Source organism: Empidonax traillii, unplaced genomic scaffold (genome assembly GCF_003031625.1).
Source record: "Empidonax traillii isolate 1590-97213 ecotype Southwest subspecies unplaced genomic scaffold, ASM303162v1 scaffold263:size1499331, whole genome shotgun sequence".
NCBI lineage: Eukaryota > Metazoa > Chordata > Aves > Passeriformes > Tyrannidae > Empidonax > Empidonax traillii.
The window spans coordinates 1,055,248-1,078,978 of NW_020955456.1; the positions used below are offsets into that span (position 1 = coordinate 1,055,248).

The following is a 23,731-nucleotide window of genomic DNA, read 5'->3' on the forward strand; positions in this document are numbered from 1 at the left end:
GACACCTTCCTCTAGACCAGGTTACTCCAAGCCCCATCCAACCTGACCTTGTGTTCTGTCCCACAGCAGCACGGCTCAGCAGTTGAGTGCTCCGAGATCCACGGAGGAGAAGCATCTTCTAAACACAAAGCAGCTCCTTCTTTAGCAGAGCCCTTCAGCCACGGTGCAATGGAGCAGCATCCCAAAACCTCAGGCCTGGAGGAGTGGGGCTGTAACCCCTTCAGCAGCACTGCCAGGGACATTCCACAGCTCCCAGTCCAGGCCAGGGCTGCACCCAGGCACGTCCCTGCCCACACACTCCTCACCTCAAAACGCAGTGTCGAAGCGTGCCTCCCGGGAGGGCGGCTTCGGGCCCTGGATTTAGAGGGAAATAGGAAGCAGGAGGCAAGGAGACAGACCTGGTTCCAAATGTTTCACTCTTTATTTGAAGTTTTACATGCCACCAGCGTACATGAAAGTTGCACATTCAGAATTCGACTCACTACGAGGACAAAGGGCCAGATGCAAACACAAGTGTCAGACGAGCGCGCGGGTGGAGGAGTCCGAACCCAGGAGCCTGGCGGTGTCTGTGACCAGGCTGTCACCCTCCTGGCACTTGGGGCGTCAGAGCTGAACCCACAGTTTTAGGGCCACCTCCCTTTGCCATCTCCAGGGTCGTGAGCTGGGTCTTCTTTCCTAACGCAGCACCCTTCCCTTCCAAACAAGCATTTTTGGTAACATCTCCACCACCTCTGAGGGCGTTTGGAGACCAACTGCCCATTTAATGCTTTCCTGAATTCCCCTCTTCTACCAGTGCCAGCAGTTTTTACAAGGAGAAACAATTTTCACCCGCTGTTTAGAGGGAGAGATGACAGAAATAGGGACTCTTACACTGACATTTTATTTTCAAAGAAAGTTTTGATAGAAAAACATTTTCCCCAGCAGCCTTGGGCAGGGAGTTGCAGCTTCCACTTCAAAGGACAAACTTCAAAAACAAATCCAGTGTCCTAATGGTTTTGTGCTACATTACTTAATTGTCATACAGCTAATTAGCAATGCCTGATTTCACATTCTCTGTACATAGATGAAGTTCACAAAAGAAGGGGCTACTTAAAAGAATAAATAAAACAAGGCACCAGGCAGCCAGACTCCGACAACATTAACATAAAACGTTACACTTTACCATTTAAAAAACTGAAATAAAACCCCCATCATGATTAAACCTATATTGATCTGTCTTCCTTCAGATCTCAGAGCTTTGGATCTCTGCAAGAAGGGGGGAGAATGCAACGCAGCAAGCAGGGGCTTTAGCCTGTGCCTCTCTGTATGTATTTCGCCAGCGTGCAGCAGAGATCTTTAAAATTCTAATTATTTCCCTATCACCAAGTAAGATCGGGATCAATAGATGGTACAAACTGACCCCTTTCCTCGAGTGTCAGGGGGAAATTAAAAAAAAAAGAAAGGGGAGGGCGAACCGAGAGCGTCAGAGGTCAATGCCACAAAACAATAGATATTGATGTCTCCATTCATTTCAAACAGCGGAAAGGTCAATGCCTCCCTTGCTTCATGTTTTATGGCTGAAATCCTGCTGCTAACAGCAACAATGTTAGTAGTCAGACCTCATCCATCCTTTTTTATTATTATGATTATTTCTAACCAGGTTAGCCATTTTGAAAATTTGACGAAAGCTGGGAAGCAGCACTGGGGGCTGGGTAGGAGGAGAAGAGGGGAAGCTGCCCTGGAAATTAATGGAAGGGATGGTTTCCATTAGTTTTCGAGTCTGCCTGTCCCTCTACCTGTGCCCCCAGTTTGTCCCTCACTGCCCCCTAAAAAATGAAAAGGGCCTGAGGCAACAGCCCTTCACTATTAATCATTATTCCCTGTACAAGATCCCAATTGGTTTCTATGGAAATGATTCTCCTGCTGGAGTAGCCCGGCTGCCTGCACATCTCCTCACACAGGCAGGAGAGCTGCAGTGGAAGAAACAGCCAGCACAGCTCCTGCACTGCTCTCCCTGTGGAGCTTTCGCTGGATACTGTGCTGGGAGCGGCCGAGAGGGAACTGCATCTCCCTTAAGCAGGTGAAACAACCCTTCTGCATCCCACCAGTGGAACAGTCTCACATTCCTGTGGCCCCATCCTACAAAAACGCTGCTGGGAGAAAGCACCCAGCACCTCTCACGTGTCCAGTCCCCCCCAGGACTCTCACACCTCTGGAGACCAAGGTGAGGAGGGCACAGCCCTGCTCTGCTCCCCAGGGTCTCACACACCTGGCAGAGGAGGAGGCAGCCCCAGCCTTGCCCTGAGCTCCCCAGGGAGCAACACCTCGGGAGGGGAGAGCATTCAGCACCCCTGGGGGCTCCCTGCCGGGCAGATGAGCCTCCTCCCTTCCATAGGTGAGGAAACTGAGGCCAAGCCTCCTGATGTGTGTCTGGTTTCCAGTGCGAGGTCCATGATCCATCCTGCCCTACCTCCCCTCACTCCAATCCCTTCTCCTCCTGCCAAATCACCTCCCTGACAGACAAGCGACTGCAGCCCGAGCTCTCCAGAGGGAGAAAAGGCTGTCACCACCCAGCTCCTTCCCCAGACGGCACAGTGGATACACTGTCACTTCCCAAAGAGACCATGAAATCAGCTTTGCAAACGGCTGAGGAGGCAATCCTTTAACCTACACTGCTCCTAAGAAACCCGGGGGAATGCTGATGACTTAGCCACTCCGAATTCCCCCCACACCAAAACCACTGTCACTCCAGAGCCTCCCAGCCCGCAGGAACCAAATGACACTTTGCCAAACAAGACTTTGGCCATCAGCACAGCAGCAAACAACAGCAGATTTTAGGCACTAACAGCAGCTGTCCCAGAATATCCTTCTCCCACAGATAAGCGGACACCTCGTTGGTGGCCAAAGCAAAGGTTTCTGCTGCAGTTCCCAAAGATTGGAGGTCTGCTTTGGAGTGCAGCAAGGAACAGGCCAGCAGGGACTGGGATCCTGCAGAGGCACTCCCTGTGAGAAGGGCACCTTCTGGAATTGAATTCATTTATTTTAGACTATGGACAGCGGCATCAGCAGGCTCGGAGATCACCTCATTAGATGCTCACAGACAGCAGGAGGGAGATTTCTGGAGAGATGGGGACAGAGAGCAGAGAAGAGGAGGGGGAATTTCATATTAAATAAAAGCCAGGAGCAGAACACCCATCCCTCTGCTTCCCCTCTTCTCCTCTCCGGTTTCCTGCAGGAGCCTGAGCGCTGAGTGGGCTCCGAGTCCCATCCATTGCTCGGCTCAGAGCATATGGAGCTGTGTTTAATAGCCCAGCTCTGCCAATTGGGGACTATTAGGGTGGGTTCTTTTCCCAGTGTAAATGTTGCAGAATATAAATTGTAATTAACACCGATGCCAAAATAGCACTTAGAGAAAATAAGCACATTATTAACATCTGGTGAATCCTGCCTGGAGTGCAGAAGCAGCGGAAATTCTCACTCACCATAAGAGGATTTGTAGTAGAGATACCGAGCGCTGGCCCGGAGGAATTTTTATGTCTTTATCACAATTTGGGATGCTACCTTTAATCACCTGTGGGTGACCTTTCCTAGCCCTGGTTGTAACTGGTAGCATCACCAGGACTTCTGACCCACTCGCACAACTACAGAGGCCTAAACAACATATCCCAGGCAACAGAAGAACAGCATTATAAAAACATGCCTGATTGCTGCCCCCACATCCAGCAAGACACGAGGCAGGTGGATACGGATGTGCCGAGCCAAAGGAACAGCCTGCTCCATCAGCTGACTGCAATCCCAAGACCAAAGGGTTAACAGCACTATCAAGCAACAGCTGGTTTCTGAACACCTCTGTCCCCCATCCAGGTTTTCCAGTGGGACAGGAACAGGTGAGTTGGCAGCACTGCCAAGCTCTTGCTGATGCCACAGCCTGTTTGTGGAGGGGAAATCCCTGCTGAGGGTGGGAATGGCCTTGCTCCTGCAGCACATACCAAACTGCAGGGATTCCTTCACAGGACTACACAGGTTCCCTCAGGCATCAGAGAGCTGGCTCCATACCCTCAGCTTTCCCTCTGCCCTGCCCTGCAGCCAGAGGCACAAGGAGGAGAAAGCAGCTTTGCCAATGCTTCAGACAAGGAGGAGAAAGCAGCTTTGCAAACACTCTCCCTAAGCCTCAACAGCTATCCTAGGAAAGAAACCTGGACAGAAACCAGGCAGAGCTGAAGTGGACAGAGCAGCAGCTCGTGTTCCTGCCAAAAAGTCCATCGGATGTGCTGAAGTGAGGGCAGAAGGAGAGAAGAAAGCTATTGGAGAGGGAGAGAGGGACTCAAACAGGCAAGTAATATGACAAGAGGTAGAAAGAATGACCTCATCAGGGAGAATGGGAGGGAAATCAGCAGCAGGACGCCAAGAACGGGGCACCAGCTCCTGGCACTCACCTGCACGGAGCCGAACCCGAGGCAGAGCCTCAGACACTTTGGGAGGGCTCAGAGCTCGGCTGCAGCATTCCCAGAGCAGCACGAGCCAGCCTCACCATCCTGCTGCCAACTGCAAACCAGAGACTGTGCTGGCTCCCTGTCCTGAGAGGGGAAGGGAGGGAACCCCAGCAAACCACGCAGGGCTTGGTTCCAGCGAGGCACAGACCTGTGCCAGCAGGAGCCTGACATTTACCTGCTCCTTACACTGTAACCACTCCAAGCACAAGGGTTATCACAGCCTGGCTCAAGATTTATACCTGCAGGACAGACTTTCAGGCAGGCTTACACTTGGCTGACAGGAAAATAAGGAAGGGAAAGTCCTGCAAAACTGGGAGATACACTTTACCCTCAATTCTAGCCCATCAGACCGGGGCTGCTATGAACACTGAGGGCAGAACATCGTTTGGGAGATGGCATCTTGTGCAGAAAATGCTGACAAGAAGACGGGGACATCATCTTTGGACAACTCTGGGCCTCCCCAGGAAAGCACTGCTCAACACATTCGGGATTTAGGTGAATTTAGACAGCTCTGGTCAGTAGCTGCTTTGCAGAAGACAGACCTGGTTTGCTACCAAGGGAAATTCTGCCACCCAGAAATGTAGCTCCAGGGATTCATTACTTGGCTTTTGGTACAGCTGTCTGATGCTTTCAAAAGTGCTCAGTAAATAAGGCAATATGAAAGTGATCCAGACCACTACTGATGCCTGAGGAAGTTCTGTGGAGCAGAGAAGCTGACTGAAATCAACACTGTGAAAATACTTCATAACATCTCTAAAATTAGCATGAGCTCAAGGCATGGGATATAAGGACAGAACTGGAACACTACATTCCCATCTACACTGCAAGACAGACTGCATATAAACCAGATCTGAGCCTCAACTTATTCACTGTAGGCACCATCTACCCTAAGACAAGGATTTCCAAAAGAGCTGAGAACTTCTTCCACCAGACCACTGGAAACAGCATCAGAAAGAACATACCATGGTTGAGGTGTTAATGACCTTAATTTGTTATTCAAAAATAAAAAAGAGTCCTTGTGGTACCTCTCCATCAAAAAAAAAAAACAAAACAAACACCTTTAAATATCCAGGACTGCACGTGTGTGACTACAAATGCCTACTTTTTAACATAGAAAAGATGTGATGCCCTTCAATTGAGCAACACATTTTTGTGCCTCTCAGCTGGCCTAGGCTTCCTACTCTGCCAAAAACAGACCGAAGCAAAGAATGATTTCCACCAACACCACAAAGCACACTGCCAACGTACACAGGGGCCCTTGGGAAAGACACAGGGGATAAAGAGCATCGTTAAGTCAGTCTCTCTTACCTTTAACCTCGGCAAAATAACGAAACGATTCGTATCAACCGCAAGGAAATACTCATCAGGTTCCAGAAGCCTTTGAGACGGGATTTTCAGATGCAAGCAAATATCCAACAGATTATTTTTTTTCCCCACTGTAAAGGACCAGCTTTTTTTTTTTTTTTTTTTTTAATTATTTTGCAATTGCACCTGGTTAAAGTGATTGTACAGCATCCAGTGAGGTGGCCAGGAGCCAAAGATGGGCAATCCAGGCCAACAAGAAGCTATTCCATGTGTTCACGCTGACTTGTCCTTTCCCTGCTGTGACAGTCACCACCACAAATTGGGAGGTTCCTCGGCCACTCTGCTCTTAAACAAGGTAATTTCATCCAAGTGCCGCATGGGGACATCTCTGATGACCTCTGTCAAGTCCTCATGAAGCAGAGGGAAAATGACGACATTTAATGCAGGGCGTTCTGCCTGGAAACTAAATCAGACACAGGTTATTAGCCAAGGAAAAATACCAATTCTCCAGTGCAAGAGAAGGGAATGGCGTGGATATCGATCATGCAGGGGTGGGGGCACGGAAGGGTTGTTCAGAGGAGGCAAGAGGGGCAGCTGGAACTCCAGGACTCCCTCTCTCCTCTCTCTGTGTTAGCAGAGAGTGCAGGCTGGGCTTGCACCTCTTCTCAGCGAGTGTGCTGAGCTGGCACAAGCCCAGATTGCACCTAAAACGGGCAGGGAGGAAGAAGATTTTTTAATATTAATAAATAAATCACAACATACAGGTATTTTTAAAGGACCAGAGATCCCAAGAGCTCTGCCCAAGGCGGGCAAGGTGCTCAGAGATAACAATTTAAACCACCTGCAAACCAGCAGCAAGTTGCAGAGCCATTAGGAAAATCAGGCCAGAGCAGTGCCAGGCATTCCCTGGGGGCTGAGCCTGGGATTATCACTTCAGGCTGGGTTGTTCTGCATGCAGAGTCTACGCTCTGCAATTAGAGCACAGGCAAGTTTAGAAAGCTCAGATGTGCAGATAAGCATTTAAGTGTGCTCTCACACACACATACAGATACACACTGCAGCCTCCTTTATAATCCAGGCTGCAGAGCAGAGGAAGAGATCTACAAAACTTAAAGCCACTAAAAAACGTAGAAAGAACCATACAAAAAGAAAAAATAAAACAGGTCTCCATCAGCAAGTACCCTACATGACAGCAACAGTATTACTTAGTGGGTATAACAGGAGTTGAGTCTTTTAAAGCTGGGGGGTAAAACTGTAGCATATTTTCCCTTAAGAGCTACACCTCAAGATTAAAAAGGCTTGTGACTCTTAGCCCTGTGCCACCAAGATGCTTCCCCTGGATGGTGTGACAAGGACCAGTTCATTATCACTCCTGAGGAGGCAGAGTCACACTGGCAGCACCAGTCCCTGGAGGCCACACTGAGTCTGAAGAGAAGCTCACTGCTCCACAAACTTCTCTTAGACAGATGAGTCCCTGGAAGATTCCCAGCTCATCACTAGCTCTGAGATGGTCAGATTTCTGTCAAACAGAGAGGGAATGGCTGGAGATTCAGCAGCTGGAAACACACGTGAAAACCCCAGGTAGCAACACAGCCAGCTGAAGGAAGGGACACAAGAGACTGGCATTTCCTGGGAGACAGAAAGGATATTTCCATCCACAAATTATTTGGAGCTGCCAAAAATGTGGCAGAGAAACACCCTTTCCCAGGCTAGTTGCTCAGTCCTGGTGGGTTTAAATTCATTTGCCTAAGTAGCTGCAGGAGTAAGGATTTCCAGCACTACCTGGGGCAGTTTTATATCTTTCTGCATCACACACCTGCCCTTCGTGCCTCGTGCCTGAGGGCTGACAGAAAAGGACACGGCTCCTCGAGTGGATCTGGGGGCTTGTGTTGGAGCTGTGCAGCTTCTCACTTCCACAGCACTGCCCTCAAGAAATCAACCAGCAAAATAACTGCTGATCTGGGAGGCAGCTGGTAAAGTCTGCAGTGAAATCATATAAAATACAGCCAAATGTCTCTTTGATAGTCCCTCCTCTGCCTCAGCTCTTCATGTTTCTTATCCAACATCACAGTCCTGCAGAGAAAATCATGTTAATAGACCAAGTTCACTGAAGTTCAGCGAGGAAGAAACTGCCATCTCCCCAAGGGAAAGAAACCTCTGCTTCCTCCTTTGTATACACTCTCCCAAATTGGATCTGTGTGCTGCCTTCTCACCATATATACAAAATTGTAGTTTATAAGCAGCCTTAACATGTAGCTATAAAAACAAGAACCCAGACAAGTTTACATGATGAACTGCCACCGAGACAACTGAAAAACCCCCAATGCACTTAGTGCCCCTTCCAAAGAGGCTGGGCCTGTATGATGGGTTTGAACTTCAGCTTAAAAAAAAAAAAAAAAAAAAAAAAAAAAAAAAAAAAAAAAAAAAAAAAGAAAAAAAGAAAGCTTTGTGATTTTCTCCCCCCCCTACACCCCAACAGGAAACTGTATGTTACTGCAAACCTTGTAAATTCCAAACCCCAGCAAGTTGACGCCGGAGAATTCTTTCCATGTACGATTTGCGTGATTTAAGGAAAAAAAAAATAAAAATCAAATGCACATGGTTCACTATTATTCTCAGCTAAATGTGCGTGCAAAGCCTCTCCTTTAACTGCCTGTTAAAAAACACCCTGATTTTAACGAGCAGCTGTCATAATGTTAAACTGGGATTAGCAGTTCCCAAAAGCAGCCTCCCCCTGCAATCCATGCTCCTTTAGTCCTTCCCCGGAAGGCAATTCCTTTCTTCATACACCTGTCCAGGTGGGCTAGATTAAGCACTTAGAGCACTGGTTTGAAAGGCCCCAGGCATGGGGAGGAGATAACAAGGAGGGGAAGAGAGTGAGTTAATGAGTTGCAGAATAGCTCCTGTAATCTTCTTGAGGGTTCTTTCCTCATTCCACACCTGGATGGACTTCAAACTCCATCCACCTCTGCAAACGCAGGGCTTGTAAAATTAAAACCCGAAGGACAGAGAAGGATGTCGACCTGGGGAGACAAAAGAGCTGCAGTTTCAGACATGAAACCCTGCTTGCCTTTTTTTTTTTTTTCCTCCGAGGGAAAAAAGCCAAGGATACGCTTGCTCGCTCTCCCCTACAAAACCTCCAGACTAAACTCATCACGATTAATTAAATGAAAGCAAGTTTTCAAGGCAACTGACTTGCAGCCCCTCCAAAAAGAGATCCTTTAATCAGAAACAACCACTGGGATAACAAAGAAAACACCCCCACACACACACACTTATATTTTCCAACGTAGCCTCTGGTCCAGCAGACTCAACACCAAACCAACAACCACCCAGCGGGAACTTTCACAAGGAGGTCTCTGAAGTGTCCTCATTTGGATGTGGACACTGGGCCGGTCAGGCCTCAGCAGCTGGTTGGAATCATCCACGGAGCTGGGAAACAACGCCAAAGCACAGCCTGTGTCACAGATTCCTCCAGGCATCAGCAGAGGTACAACGTCTCCCTGCTGTTAGATCCTGAGCAGGTTGTACGTGGATGAAAGGGTTAATGATGCTGTGCTCTTTGTCTCCAAAATTATCCCAGAACAGGTGTGGACTGGACACAGTAAGGTTATTTTCAACTGAACAGCTTGGTAAATAGCCTAACACTACACTCTCAATTACTTCCAACCACTGTGGTAGGATTCAATATGTAGGTCAGGGACAAAGTCAAAAAGAAAAAGTCTAAAGCAAGGCTGCACTTTGATCAGATTTCCTCAATTTTAGCAAGACAAAAGAATCCCTCCCTGGAATGCAGTTAACTCCTGGCAAACACTGACATACCTCTCCAGGGAAGCCAGTGAGTCCCCTGGAGACTCCACCTGCTGAGAGAGCCAAAGGACAGCCCAAAGCCACGGGGAATCTCACCAGCCGGCCTGGAGGGATGGGTTATACCCCCCTGCAACCCTCAGCACCAAAGACCCTGGGAGATGACAGCTCCCCTGTGTTAGATGCTGCTCAAGCTTACCTTCTTTACTCGTAAGGCAAGGATAAGGCAGCGTTTGGGGCTGAGGAATGCGCTTCCCCTTGAGATTTCCAGAGAAACCCAAGGAAAGCTCTGTGCCAAATTCCAACCTTTCAGCACATCCCATTTCCCAGAGGCTGGCAAGCGAGAGAGAGGGCACACAAGGTGGGGCAACTGAGCACTGCCAACAACAGCAGCACACAGCAGATAAAATGAGGAGATACAGTGTATGGGGAGTGGATCAAGGCCAGATCTCCGAACTCCACAAACCAAGCTGGGCTGGTGGGAAAAGAGGCTCCAGAGACGGAAGGGAAGGAAGGAAACCAGGGGAAGCTTGATTTAGGGGAACAGAGCACAGCAGAGACAGAGCAGATGTGGACTCTGGTTGGCACGACTCTCAAATGCAAACCAGTCTCTGCTGCAGTTGCACACCTTCTCCCCTCTCTGTCCTGACCTCACCCGCAGGCTGGGGAGCTGCTTCTGGAAAGGCACAAGTTTCCCAAGGGAAGAGATTTGGGACCAACTCATTCTTTGCCCTGTACACAGCTCTTTGATCTACATTCACAAACCCCTGTTAATCCTCTGCCAGGCACAGCCTAAGCCTGTTTTCTCTGGAAGGCCTGCTCACATCTCAGAGTTCAAGTGTGGCATCTGTCTTGAAAGCCTCAGCCAGCTTACCTGAGCCAGGCTGGAAACTCCCTTCCTTGAGCATGGCACGGTGGAATGGAGGAAGTGCCAGGACAAGCTGGAGCAGCTGGCAGCAGCATGACCCAACACACACACACACACACATATCGTCATCTTCTCAGGGAAGGCCAGACAACCACTTTAAATTTGTTCCACTGGCCGTGTCTTGACCTCAGTACCAGGGAGCTTCAAGAGCTCTCCTTGCTTGCAGTGACTGCCAATCAAGCTTCTCCAGAGCATTTTCCAGCCACGCCAAAGAAACTGCAGGTGGGATTCTCCGAGACCCTTTCCTCTGTGAGCAGGGAGGACTCTTGCCCTCCACTCATCCCCCAGAAGCCTTTCAAGAGAGGTGCGAAGCCTCCCCACAGTGACTCTAAAGCAGACCCATTCCTCAGTGCTGTTCTCTCTTCCAGCCCTGCCAGAGTGCCAGCGCTGAGCAGGCTTCATTACCAAACCTCAGAAATGGACTTAAAAACTTCCCAGGGAAAGCTGTTGTGATTCCTCTGGCTGCTCTTAACTCCACACAGTGAGATATTTTCTCCATAAGATGTTTTCCTCTCAGGGTGTTTTCCATCCCTTCACGTCCACACAGACAAACCAACACTCTCCCAAAGCCTGTGGTTTTCCCTCACTCTAAATCCCATCACCGCAGCCTCCAACCTGAGACCAAGGGGTGTAGATGGGACTCTGGGAATCCTTCACACACAGCACTGCCAACTCTTCTCCCATTATCTCCAAGGCAGCATCATCTGCCATTGCACTGAGCCACAGGGAAGGAGCAATAACACATCAGACTCATCCCGAGCCGAGGCAAATTACATCTCTCTGCTGTGGTTTCCCTGTAAGGCATGAATGGCACTCTGCTACTTTTCCTGTGAACTGAGGTTTGTATCCAACACGCCTGCAGACTGAGGTTCTTACATTATTTTGCCAGCTGAACTCTGCATCAGTCAAATGTGACCGGACAATTAGAGGGGGAGGGAATAAGAGCCCAAAGAGCGATGCCAGAGAGCCCAGGACACGTCCTAGGGGAGTGCTCTGCCAGAGCAAGCTGAAAGTTATTTCCTAATCTCTTCCACAAATTAAAAAGCTACTGCAATAACTGCTCAATTAGATTTATTTTACTATGGAAATGCTTTAAAGCTGCAGTTAATGCTTCCGTTCAGCCTTTTACACCCTCATGAAGAGAAAGCACGACAGTACTATTCCAATATTATTTCTCAGCCAAGAGAGAGAGGACAATCCTTGAAAGTTATTTCATGCACAAACCAATCTACCCGCTGAGGAAGGTTTCAGGACTGAATTCCCTTCAAAACACATGAGCTGGCAGTTAGAACGAGCCATTTGGGTCAACCACAGGAATGCATTTAAAGAAGGGGGTTTGTGAGTACCCTCAAAAGACGATAAATTAACGTGGCAAACTGGGGACGGTCCCACAAGCCCTGCTGGCTCGTAAAGTATTTGAACCCACCCATAAACAACCTCCCTGGTAGAAGCAAAGGTGTCTGGGCCACACCTCGAGCAGTCAGCCTTTGCCAAGCCCGCCAAGGAATCCTTAGGCAAGGCAAGCTGACAAGGATGCAGTTTGTTACTCGGTCTGTGACAGAATGATTCAGGGGTTTCCAAGAGCAGGAAATGAAACAGACAATGAAAGCTTGAGCAGGATGCTAATGATTCACTCCACCAGCCTGGCCATACATTAAGTCTTCTGCAATCCCCCTTGTGCGGGGCCCGGAGCCCACGGCACGCCGAGGCTGCCGGGGTGGCATCAGCAGCCACCACTGGCTCTGGGACACAGGACTTCCTCAAGGTCAGAAGGAAGAGAAGGGGGTGAAGGGACGCAAAACCAGCTTGCAAATCTTCAAAGAGCCCTGGGTGCTAAATACCAGCTTTTTGCAGTGTCAATCCGACTGCAGCAGTGCGGGAGCGACGCTGCAGGACTCGGCTGAATTCAAAGATCTTGCACACACCTACTGCTCCTACAGCCCCCTCTGCCCCCTCTGACAGGAAAAGGATTACCCAAAAAGGGATTTTCGGAGCCCACAATGAGAAGCCAGGCAAGAGGAATACTGCAGGGATATCCAGGGCAGGGAGGGAAACGCTTAGCCCTGAGGTGAGCAAAAATTCCTTTGTGATAGCTCAGTCCTGTGGTAAATGCCAGGAGAGGAACTGGCTCGCTCAGCACTTTACAAATACTCAGTTTCAGCTCCTTGCTCCCACCTGGAAGCCCTATTTCTGCAACTGAATCCCAGGAGGGTGCTTCTTCCCTTCAGTGAGCATCATGGCTCTCACAGCCACACAGGGCCACTGGAAATCAGCAGTTTCAGAAAAGGTAAGACCCAGCCGAGAGCTTCATGTTAAAAAAGGGCAATAACAAGCAGAGAGAAATTTAGGTAATGCTACAGAAGATTGCATAGGAAGATCCAATTCAGACTGAAACAGCTATTCCTAGGAAGTGGCAGGAATCTTATTGTGAAAGTCACTTCAAACTCATACCTGACACAGGCAGGAGGCAGGGTAACTTAGGTGTTTCACTTTCTCTGGGTCTTGGATCCCCAGAACGGGCAGATTGTCCTAAATGAGTACACACTCCAGCTGCACCACAGTTTTTCCCTCTCTGCCGTGGCTTACCTTGGATTCCATTTCTGTCAATCACAGCTCACCTCTATGCCATGGCACTTACCCCATCTGTATGAAGAATCCCTAATGACACTGTGTTCTTAGAGGTTTTATGGTTTGTTTTTGGGGTTTTTTCGGTTTGGTTTGTTTTTTTTTTTTGTTTGTTTGGTTTTTTTTGGTTTTGGTTGGTTGTTTTTTTAATTATTACTTTATCCTAGCTTTCTTGATCTTTTCCTGAGGTGTTTTTCCAAGGACTTATCATTGGCTTGTATTGTCTGCTGTTGCAGAGTCCTTGAAATCATTACAATGGTAGGAGCTATTTAAACACTTCAGCTAAAACCGACAAAATTCTAAAGGCACACACTGGAAAATAAAAATCTGCCCTTGAGGCCAAGGGGATATTTGCCAAAGCATTTCCCATCCCCTCTTCCAGACTGTTTTCCAATTGCAAGCTTCACCAGGAAAGCAACTTCTCCTGAACATTTGTGAAGTGCCCACTAACCACACCACGTAGCTGTGCAAGCCTGAAGTCATCCAAATTCCTTGCCCGCAGCATTTTTGGGGCAGAGGAATACAGGCGTATAAATACGATTATTTAGCACGCAGCCTCGTCAAGGAGCGGGACCTTCCATGGGTCACAGCTCCATCTACTGCCTATTCCACAAAATAACAGCGTGGAAAGCCTCGGGAAAGCTCTTGGTAGGCAGGAATCACCCCCTCGGACCCGGCTTTGGACACAAGGCTCTGTGCAAGCCTTTTGAAAGAATCCCAGCACAGCAGCTCAGCCCCAAAGGGAGAAGCAATTTTACCTTTCCTGCAGAGAAGCCTCTTGGCACAGCAGCAGGTCTGGGGTCACGCCTGAACCTGCAACCACAGGGCCTCAAAGTGTGGTATTTTAGTGTTTCTGGAATTACTGCTGCAGCGCTTTGAACAGAGGAGTTATTTAAACAGGGACAACACGCGCTGGGAGCCGAGCGCTCCAGCAAAGTTTGGGTCCAAGCATAAAATGGAAAACATTGTGTTTGTTGGACGCGCTGCTATCTGAAGTGTGGCAGCAGCTGAGTACCATGTGATAGGGAAAAAAAAATGTCATTTTACAGAGAAACTGAGACTAGACCACCGTCATGTGAAATCTGAGGAAGATCAGGGAAGTGGATATGGATCACTCAAGCCACATCTCCCGCTCTAACCACCAGGCCCTTCTTATGTGCAGAGTATCTCCCTGAATCATAAAGGAGATCACCCCTCCCATTCACACTGAAGGAAAAAGAATAAAGAAAAACACTGCAATGATTTATCTGCCCAGAGGGAAACAATCTTTACAGTCTTCTCTCTACAGCTCAGAGGAGACCTTGCCCTTGCAAGCCTCCTGTTTGCTGATGAGGCTCCAGATGAGCCCCGTTCTGCCTCTTGTGTGTCATTGCACAAGAGCCAGAACTGAATCAGAGGCTTTTACTGACTTAAAGACACGAACTAGTTTGTCCCAAATATCAGCAAACTTCAAGCAGAAACTGCTCACCAGAAAGCTGGACACCACGGGGCCTGGCTCAGAGCTGTCACAAGACCAAGAGAACACATGAGAACAAGTCTCTTTTCAGGCCAGTGGGACAGAAATACATAACACTAACCTCATTTTACAGTCAAAGGGGAGAGTTTGGGAATCATGTAAGTCATCAGTGTGATGCAGCAGATTTAATTCCCAAGCTCCCATCACCACGCCCTGTATATACACCGTCTTCCATTACAATCCCACAGATGAAACAAGTCTGTTCTCCCCAGACCCACACCCTGCTGTGCATCCACACCTGAAAAAGCACTGCTCTCCACTACATTGCTTTTTCAAACCCTCCCAGCTCTGCTTCCTGCAGCAAAGTCCTGGTGTCTGATCAGCCCTGGGCCTTTCCCATTTCCATTCCCATTTCTTCTTTTTTTAAAGGCACTGGGAGAATGGGAGTCACTTTAGCCCCATGTCCCTGTTCAAAACCATCTCTCAGCCTAAACAACACCATCCCCATAGCCCCAAAGCAGCAACTCTGACCCTCACTGAGACCTGAAGAACAGGGATCGATCGCCCCAGCTCAAGAAAGGGAGCAAACAAAGGCTCGTTCCGCTCCCTCCTTCCCACCCACTCTCCATGTTCCCCATGCAGCATCTGCACACATTCCAAACAAATGGGAAAAAAAAAAAAATCAGGATAAATCACCTTATTTAATTCTGGCACAAGGATAAATAACTTCTAACTAGCTGCCCAGTGGGCTCTTCCAATGTAAAACTTGGATTAAAGAGACACCAGCAGCACACTTTTAGGGGAAGCCATGCTGTGTGAATTAGAGCCTCGCCCACAGGTTTAAGCTCACACACGCAGATTTTACTGCACATCTCTCTGCCCTTGGAGCGGCAGACAAAATGCAGCCAAGAGAAAGTCAATTCCTGACTCCATCTGAAGGCACATTTGTGCAGGGATGAGAATGGGATCACTGGAGAAGTCACGTGGTTAAAGACTGGCTGATGGCTCACGGAAGACTCCAGGCTTTGCTTACACATCATTTTCTGTATTTTGTTCCTTCCATTTTATTACAAGAGACAGTTGCATGAGAACGGGATCCGCGTTGCTTAGGAGAGCATCTGCTCCCGCTACTTATCCTCCTCCTGAAGTCATAATCTTACGTGACATCAAAATCGTTTCCAGAGCCACCAATTACGGTGTCACAGAGGATTATGACTTCAGGTGTAGAATTTGCAGTGGGAGCAGATGCTCTCTTCAGCAGAAAAAAAAAAAAATTAAAAATTATAAAACCCAACCTTCAAAAAAAATCCTGTTTTGATACAAGTGTCTCTATTAATAAAATACAAAAGAAGAAAATAAGTTTGACAGCCAGAACTGTCGCTAAATATAAAAATAGTTCTTTAACATTTCCATGAGGCATCAGCTGCTCTTTGGAAAGTTCCCAGGGTTTAGATTATTAAGAGGTACAGAATGTAGCGAGAATGTGTCCATGACAGGGAAAACAAGGGAGAAAATACTGCAGAATGGTGTATTTCTGCCCAATAAACAGACATTCAAATTTTGGCCAGTGCTGCAACGGCACCTCAGAGGGGGAGGGAAAATAAAAAAACAGGAACTGTGGATTTTTGGTTCTTTCTAAGGATCCCCAAAGCACCAACTGAAATCAAACCAGAAATGTTTTTTTACAGATACGAAGCCCCGCGAAAAACACACTCAAAGAATCCTTGTGGCATCACAAGGAATTTACTCAGATGCTTCCAACAATCCCTGTCCCAGAAGGACACAGAGGCTTTCAGAGGCAGCAACGATCCCGGGAGCAGTTTGGTAGGGAGCTAATACAGTCACAGGCTCTCCTGGATTTGTTCCACGGAAACAAGCCAAGTGTAATAAGTCAGTTTGAAGCTGGAGGAAGGCTGGGGGGCGGGAGGAGCACCCTTTAGGATGCACTAATAACGCCGTGTGATTCGAAATTTTTATTAAGAGCTTAACAGGGCACAGCAACAGTAGGTGACAAAGAAAACAGACTGAAGGCGGGGAAAAAAAAAGCCTTATAGAAAAAAAGAAAATAATAACGGAAAGTCTGCTGCATGGGAAATATTTTGTAAGACGACTGCCACTATTAGAAGATTTCCAAACGCCAAGCGTAATTAAAAGCTCTCTTTTCAAATGCAGTTCACGGCTCACACACAAACGTTTCCCACCACGTGAGGCTCAGAACGCTGCAAGGGGCCAAGCAAAATGCATTTAAGAACTGCCAAACGTGCAAAGGCAGTTTGTACCAATTCTCCCCCCTAACCGCATCCCCCAGAAGGAAAAAACCCTTCACAACAACCCTTTAAAGGCTTTGAATTGCGCTGCCAGGGGATTATCAGTAAGTGACATTTACAAGTGATTAGAGAACAGAGAATTATCTTAGTCACTTGTGGGAAAGGAGGAAAGCTTCAAGGTCAAATCTCTCAGTACTTAAAATGTCGGCAGATGTTTTGTTTACACACCAAAAAAAAAAGTGTCATTTGATTTATGATGGAGCTTTACATCCAGAGCTTCGACTCAGCCAACGGAACTGCAGAGAACACGGGTGGGAATGGAATCAAAAATTCATATAATACCTTCAGATACTCCACTGATTCACTCTTATTAAAGTAAGAGGCCGGTTTTCGTGCCAAGCGGTTACACAGTACCTATTACCTTCTTGGAACAAGCGCTCCAAGCCATATAAACCCTGGCAAGCAAGGAAACGGGAGATAAATCTCCAGCAGCTCCAAAAATCCCACATCAACCCCCCCCTTCCGCACTCACCTCCGCACAATGGACTGCTGGAGATTTTTGCAAACGGTAAGAGATTCTCCCATAAACATGTGGCACATGATGACCTCGAGGCAGCTGGCCATGAATGACATCACTGCGTCGGACTGCAGAGTCCCGCTCCGGGAGACGATGCAAAGCCGCTGGAGAGAGGAGCAGTGACTCAGTGCCTGGAAGAACTGGGCGCCCGCACAGAAGTACGGCTGTTCCAGCCTGCGGGGACAAACAAAAAACAAGTCAATGGGCAATTCACACTTGGGGCAGCTCTCAGACAAGAGGGAAGGCAGTGCATTCATGGGGGGGTGGCAGATGGAGCCAGCGGAGTCCCCACCGCTGACAGACAAGGACACAAACGGGTAGAAAGGCCCTCAACTGCTGAGTTTTGGTGCCCACAGGGAGCGACCCCGGAGTAACCCTGGGTTTGCAAGTTTTCCACAAAGTATGTTGGGTAAGACAAGCCTTGGTGCTGAGCAGCAGATTCATTCTGGTCCTACAAGCACAGCCTGGCTTTTGCTACCTGACATCCACTGGGCAGGTGACATGGATTCTGCTCCAGCGCACAAACACTGATTAAAATGGTCATATCTTCAGTTTAATATCTTCAGTTTACTGCCTAGAGAGAAGCAGGCATGAAAAACACACAGTACACACAGGGTGATGCAGAACTTAAGCCTGTGGGACCAAGAGAAGGACCACAACCAGCCCTGGCAAAGGATCAGAGCTACTGCTTGCCCACAGGAAGAACAACCATCATCAACCCAACCTTCATCCTAAACACAATCCAGCAGGAAAACAAAATGACACAGTGAGGCCGTGCCTGGCCAATGTGGGGCCTGTGTTTTAACCAGCAGCATATCTGGGTGAGTCCCTCGCAGGAACCAGCCTGCAGGAAGCAGAACCTGCTCAGGGCTCGTGTCACCAAGGGAGTTCATCTGCTTAGAGCAGATTTACTACAGGGCTTCAGAGCACTGGGGAATCTCAGTCATTGGGTCAGGAAGGCCAAGAGCTCCAAGAAGGTTAATCCATTAGGTGATAACAAGCTGTCGGTCCCAACCCGATCTGGATAATCTCTGCAGAGGCTTTTGTAGTACCCAGGGGTATCTCAGCAACTTAATCCTGTTAATTGATAAATTCTGTTTTAGTCTCAGCCTGCAACTGCGGTCGGGCAGCATTGCCTGGAGAGATCCTAAGAGCACATCAGCACTTTGGGTCATAAATTAAAATTAATATCAAAGAGCTGGGCATCCTCTCCAATTTTTTCAACGGAATTATTGGGTCACTGTAAATTTAGGACAAAAAGCTCAGCATCCCGACAGCAGGTTTCCAGGTGAATAATCCCTGAGGCACGCCAGCCACACTTGCAACGCCGCCCCTCACTCGCTAGATGGCAATGTTGCTTTGGAAGATCCCCTTAAACTCAGCCCGGAAAACTGGGAAGGGAAAAAAGGGTGGGAACAGCAGTCAAACGAAAAGGAAACTACATTATCAGGAGGAAGTGCTAAACACTAAAACCATCTTAAGCCTATATAAAACCCGAGATCTTAGACAGGAAAGAGGAATGACAGCTTCCTTGGAAGAATGGTACGAGGAGACACCCTTGTTCCGGCCTTTATCCCAGGCTCTACGCTGCCTCCCACCTGTATTTACTGCCCTTGGCCTCCATTTCAAAGCCTCTGGAAACTACAGGGCCCAGGCTGAGCAAAGGAACACTGCACACTCAAACCTCCTTCCCCAGCCCTCTTTACTCTCCCGAAGGTTAAAGACACATTCATGTAACCCAAGACATCGAGCAAATGAATTTCCAACAGCTGCCATCTCTTGGATGGGAGATCTGCATGTTCCTTGCCTGTTATAAATGGGAAGTGGTGGAACATGAAAACCCTCCTGAGGTGTTTTATTCACCCTGGATCCCTTCACAGATTGCAGTGGATCAGGAACGGGCCCACAAACACCAGTTCCAGGCGATGAGCAACAATTTCAGTCACAGCAACTGAACTGGGACCACAGAGTGACCTTGCTGCTACAACTATTCAGCATTTTGGACCCTTTTGTGAACAGTCCCATTGTGACAATGGGACTAACGGGTCCTGCATTTTCACCAAAATAACGAGATTTAGGGGGGTGAAAAAAAAACAAACATAAAGAGGTAAGATTTTAACCAAAGGCAGAAAAATATCTCACTGGGAAACCTGAGGAGAACTCTACATTATCTGGACAGTGTAGGAATCTCTTCCTTCCTGGAAATTTAAGAGATGTACACAAAGCCAACAAGTCAGCAAAGGCTCGTAGTATTTAACCAGCCCTGACACGCTGCTACCTCCAAAATCTGCAGCATCCACTCTTCCTTATCTAAAAGGAAGGCAGTCACAGCACTTTTTGCTCCTAAAACACTGGTTAAAGGGCACATCCTGAGCCTTCAAGGAAAACACGCGATGCCTTCCCATTCTCCACAAGTCAGGAAGGAAAATGCCCAGTTTTCAAGCCATTGCAGCAACTACAGTTTTAACAGTAACCACAACAAACCAAACACTACACTTGTGGAGATCCACAAACAAAAATGAGAGGTGTTCAAGGGCAGGCCCTCACCTGAGATCTCTCAAACACTTGCAGTGTTTCAGCATGTCCATGAGAGCAGACATATAGACCACCTTCCCCATCATGCCCAGGTTGGCCAAGGAGAGAGTCCGCAGGTGCTGGCACTGCAGCCCGATGTTCACGAGCCCTGAGCCAGTGAGAATGTTTGGCAGCTGTGCTAAGGTGAGGCTCTGCAGGTAAGTCAACTGGCTAATGGCAGCCACCTCCGAATCCCCCACGCTTTGCGCCCTGACACAAGGAGGCAACGAGTTCCGAATGGCCGGCTCGTTGCGGGGCATGGCAGAGGAGAAACTGGACCCAATTATTTCCAAGGTTTCCAAAAACCGGAGGCTTCCCATCAGAGCCCAGAACACCGAGGACTCTATCTTCTGATTGGCCTGGTCCGCCAAGTTCCTCGGATATGTCTGTATCCCGATCCGAACTTTCCTTCCAAACGTTTGGGGCACCAAATTAGGAGCCGTGGGAGGCTTCTCTATGCTCGCAGAAACATCTGTGATGGAGCAAACCGGAAGTGCTAAGGAGAGCAGGTGCTTTAGCCTGGACAGCAGCTGGCACAGGTGGTTCCCGATGCTTTCGGAGCTGTGATGGTGAGCTGCAGACAGGTTGAGGTGCCTCAGGTTGCAGCAAGACACCACCAGGCTTTCCAAAATGCTGCTGTCGATGTCATCTTCCGCCTTCCGAAACAAGGACTCGGGAGCCAGGCAGTGAACGCAGCCACTGAGATTCAAACTGGTCAGGCTTTTAAGATCCTTCCCTCCGTTAATGACCCTCTGGATCAGGTGCCCACCAGATAAGGTGCATCGGCTAAAGCTGAAGTAGAAAGGGTTGTTGAACTTCAAGTGTTGCAGGAGCCCAGAGCCGTTAATCCAGGCTTTGGGCAATTGTAAAGCATCCAGACGTACATTTCGAGCCATGGAGTCCAGGAGGTTTTTGGTGGCTCCCGTCTCCGCAAAGCTGCCGGGGGCAGAGATCAGGAAGGCGTGGAGGTTCTCAGGTGTCCGATCACTCAGCACCGCCAAGTACAGCCTCACCACCTCCTGATTGACGTAGCCAGGAGCCAGCCTGGCGTAGAAGATGCGGAGGTTCTGGTAGTGGGGCACGTTGCTCTCGCCCACCATCAGCTGCCCGGAGAGCATGAACCCCTCTCGCGAGCGGTCCAGGATCTCAAAATAAAGCAGCAGCTTCTCGAGGCTCGTGCAGCAGGGGACGACGCCGTATGACGGCGTGTAGAGGGTTTGCTTCAGCTCCAGGACACGGCTGAGCGTGGCTTTGCACTCGCTGCTCAGCTGGCTGGCATCAAAGCCAGGGTTGACATCGATGGCCAGGGAGCGCAGGTGCTGGAGCGTGGAGAGCATCTTGGAGAGCCGGAGAGAGGTGACGTGGCACCCGGACAAGTTGAGCTTCACCAGGTTCTTGCAGCGTGTTACGTGGTCGATGGTGGAGCTGGGCAGCCAGTAGCACCCAGCCATGTTCAGCTGGTAGATCTCCTTCCCGATGTCCCTCATCAGCTGCTTCACTTTGTCCTTGTTCACCTGCACCCAAACAAAAGCACAGGCAGTGAGATATAAGGCACTGACTCAGTTTCCCAGCTGGAGTTGGGGATTAGAGTGGTTGGCACTTAGATTATGTGGCTCATCCAAAGGTTTGGGCATGGCAGCCCACTCAAAGAATTATTATAGTGCTGGCACCTCAGTCTGCCATGCTTTGGACTCCTAAGATTCCTTTAGCTCCTTAGCATGCGCAGTTCTGCATTACAGCTGTTCAGCAGCTGAGAGTGGAATGGAAACCACCTCCATTTTCTAACAGCAAATCTATTTCAGCAAAACTATCTGTGGAAACGCGAACCGAAAGAAGAATGTTTCCATTTTTCTTCATCCAGTTTCCTCTTCTGGAAATGACTAAGAGAGGCTTCCCCTTGCCTGCACTTGGTGATACAGTTCCTAAATAACCATATCACTCTTCAGTCCCAAGCCTTTATTTCTGTCATAGCACATACACAAATTCTGTTTTCACTGCCTGCCTGCCTGACAGTTATACACACAAGATTTCTTGACACAGTAACATGGAAAACATATTTTGAGAAAATGGTAACTCAAATGGCTACAAATGGCAGGTTATGTTTACTTTAGTTTCAGTTTCCAGAAACACAGAGAAGTTTACACTGACAGTATTTTACAAAACTAAGGGAGCACAGAGCTGTTCTAACAAAGCATTCTGGAAAACAAATGCTTTTATAAAACAGCTTATTGTGTTTCAGAGTTCAAGAACAGTCCATTCATGCAGACACACTGGAAAGTTCTACTTGGTGTTTTTTCCAGAAGTCAGATTTGTCTTCACAGCTAACAGAAGAAGCAAGCTACTCTGCCCACCTTATAGTCCTTCTGAAGGAGAACTGTATGTGTTAGACTCTTGTCAAGGCAGAGCGTTGCGAGTTTCCTGCAGGTTCTCCTGACGTTCAGGACAAGGTCTGTGCACGGGACGTAGCTGAGGATGTGCAGAAGGATCTCATCTGAGAACTCCATCAAGTTGACACCATTGCTTTCCTCCTCACTCTCCTCACTTACAACCTCCTGGGGGGAAAACAAAAGGAGAGAAAAGCTGCCAACTCAGACACTTCAGCAACACTTTTGAGCAAACAGATACCCCGAGTCTCATAAGGATTTTTAAAGTGAGACAAAACAGAAACACCTGGATCTTTAAGTACTTCCATCTGCATGAAGAAACCAAAAAGCTTTCCCTCAGAAGATAACATGGAGATAGTGCAAAACTTCCCATGAGCCACAGTACCTTCATCTCCTCTTTTGCTGTTGCTACTTTGGAATGTGGAGAAAAAACCATTTCCATTCATTCCACTTAGTTTGCAGTTGGAAAAGTGAGTGTCCCTGATTCTTTCCTAAATATATCACAGCGGTCTCTTTCTACATCTTTCCTCCAAGCGCTATCTGCTTCCATAACCTTAAGAGTTATATAACCATATCTATATATATGTGTATTTGGTTATATATATATATATTTAGACATACACACACCAACACCACAGTCCAGCACTGGACCACCCACAGCTCTCCCGCCACATACCCACACCTTAACCACGAAACCACAGCCCAAATTGTCATTAACGCCACGGCACCTCCTGAGGGGAAGGGGGGCTGCTCCCACCTCACAGCCCCTGTGACCCCCCCAAGAAAACACCCCGGGGAGGGCCATTTCGGCGGCCCGGCCCCACCGCCGAGCGCCCTCCTCGACCCCCAGTCCGGCTCCCGCCCTGAGGGGCTCCCGGCTCCCCCAGCCCCGGTCACCGGTGCCCCGAGGGGCCGGTGCGGAAGGGAAGCGGGGGGCGAACGGAGCCCCCCCAAGCCCCGACTCACCTCTCCGGAGCGGAACATGGCGGCGGCCGCGCGGCCCCGCCGTAGCCGCCACCGCCGCCTCCCCGCGCCCCGCTCGGAGCGGCCGCGTCCCGGGCTCGCTCCCCGCCGGCCCGGCCGCCTCACGACTCTTCCGGCGCGGCCATGACCCGGTTCCGCGGCAGCGCCCGCCCCGCCGCCATCTTGAGCGCGGCGCGGCCGCTGCCCGGCGCCATCTTGAGCGCGGCGCCGCCATGATGTGGGAGTGGCGGGTCCGCGGAGTGACAGGATCACAGGAGCAATTAGGTCGGCAAAGACCTCGGAGGTCACCGAGTCCAACCTTTGGCCAAGCACCACCGTGTCAGGTAGACCACGGCACTCAGTGCCAAGTCCA

At 48.9% G+C, this 23,731-nt stretch overlaps 1 protein-coding gene across 2 annotated transcripts; it reads right to left on the reverse strand.

The window, feature by feature from the left end:
* Positions 1-5,758: 5,758 nt before the first annotated feature.
* On the reverse strand, positions 5,759-23,419 carry FBXL18 (F-box and leucine rich repeat protein 18). 2 transcript variants are annotated; one of them, XM_027889479.1, is made up of 5 exons: positions 23,362-23,419; positions 22,363-22,563; positions 19,985-21,525; positions 17,393-17,611; positions 5,759-6,240 (listed from the first exon to the last, which is right to left on the reverse strand). In XM_027889479.1, exons 1-5 carry the CDS (start codon positions 23,377-23,379, stop codon positions 6,084-6,086), a joined length of 2,136 nt encoding a protein of 711 aa, XP_027745280.1. In that variant the 5' UTR covers positions 23,380-23,419; the 3' UTR covers positions 5,759-6,083. The 2 variants fall into 2 exon arrangements, with proteins under 2 accessions (XP_027745280.1, XP_027745279.1); XM_027889478.1 differs by lacking the exon at positions 23,362-23,419 and adding an exon at positions 23,153-23,253 and having other exon boundaries at positions 5,913-6,240.
* Between the last annotated feature and the right edge of the window lie 312 nt (positions 23,420-23,731).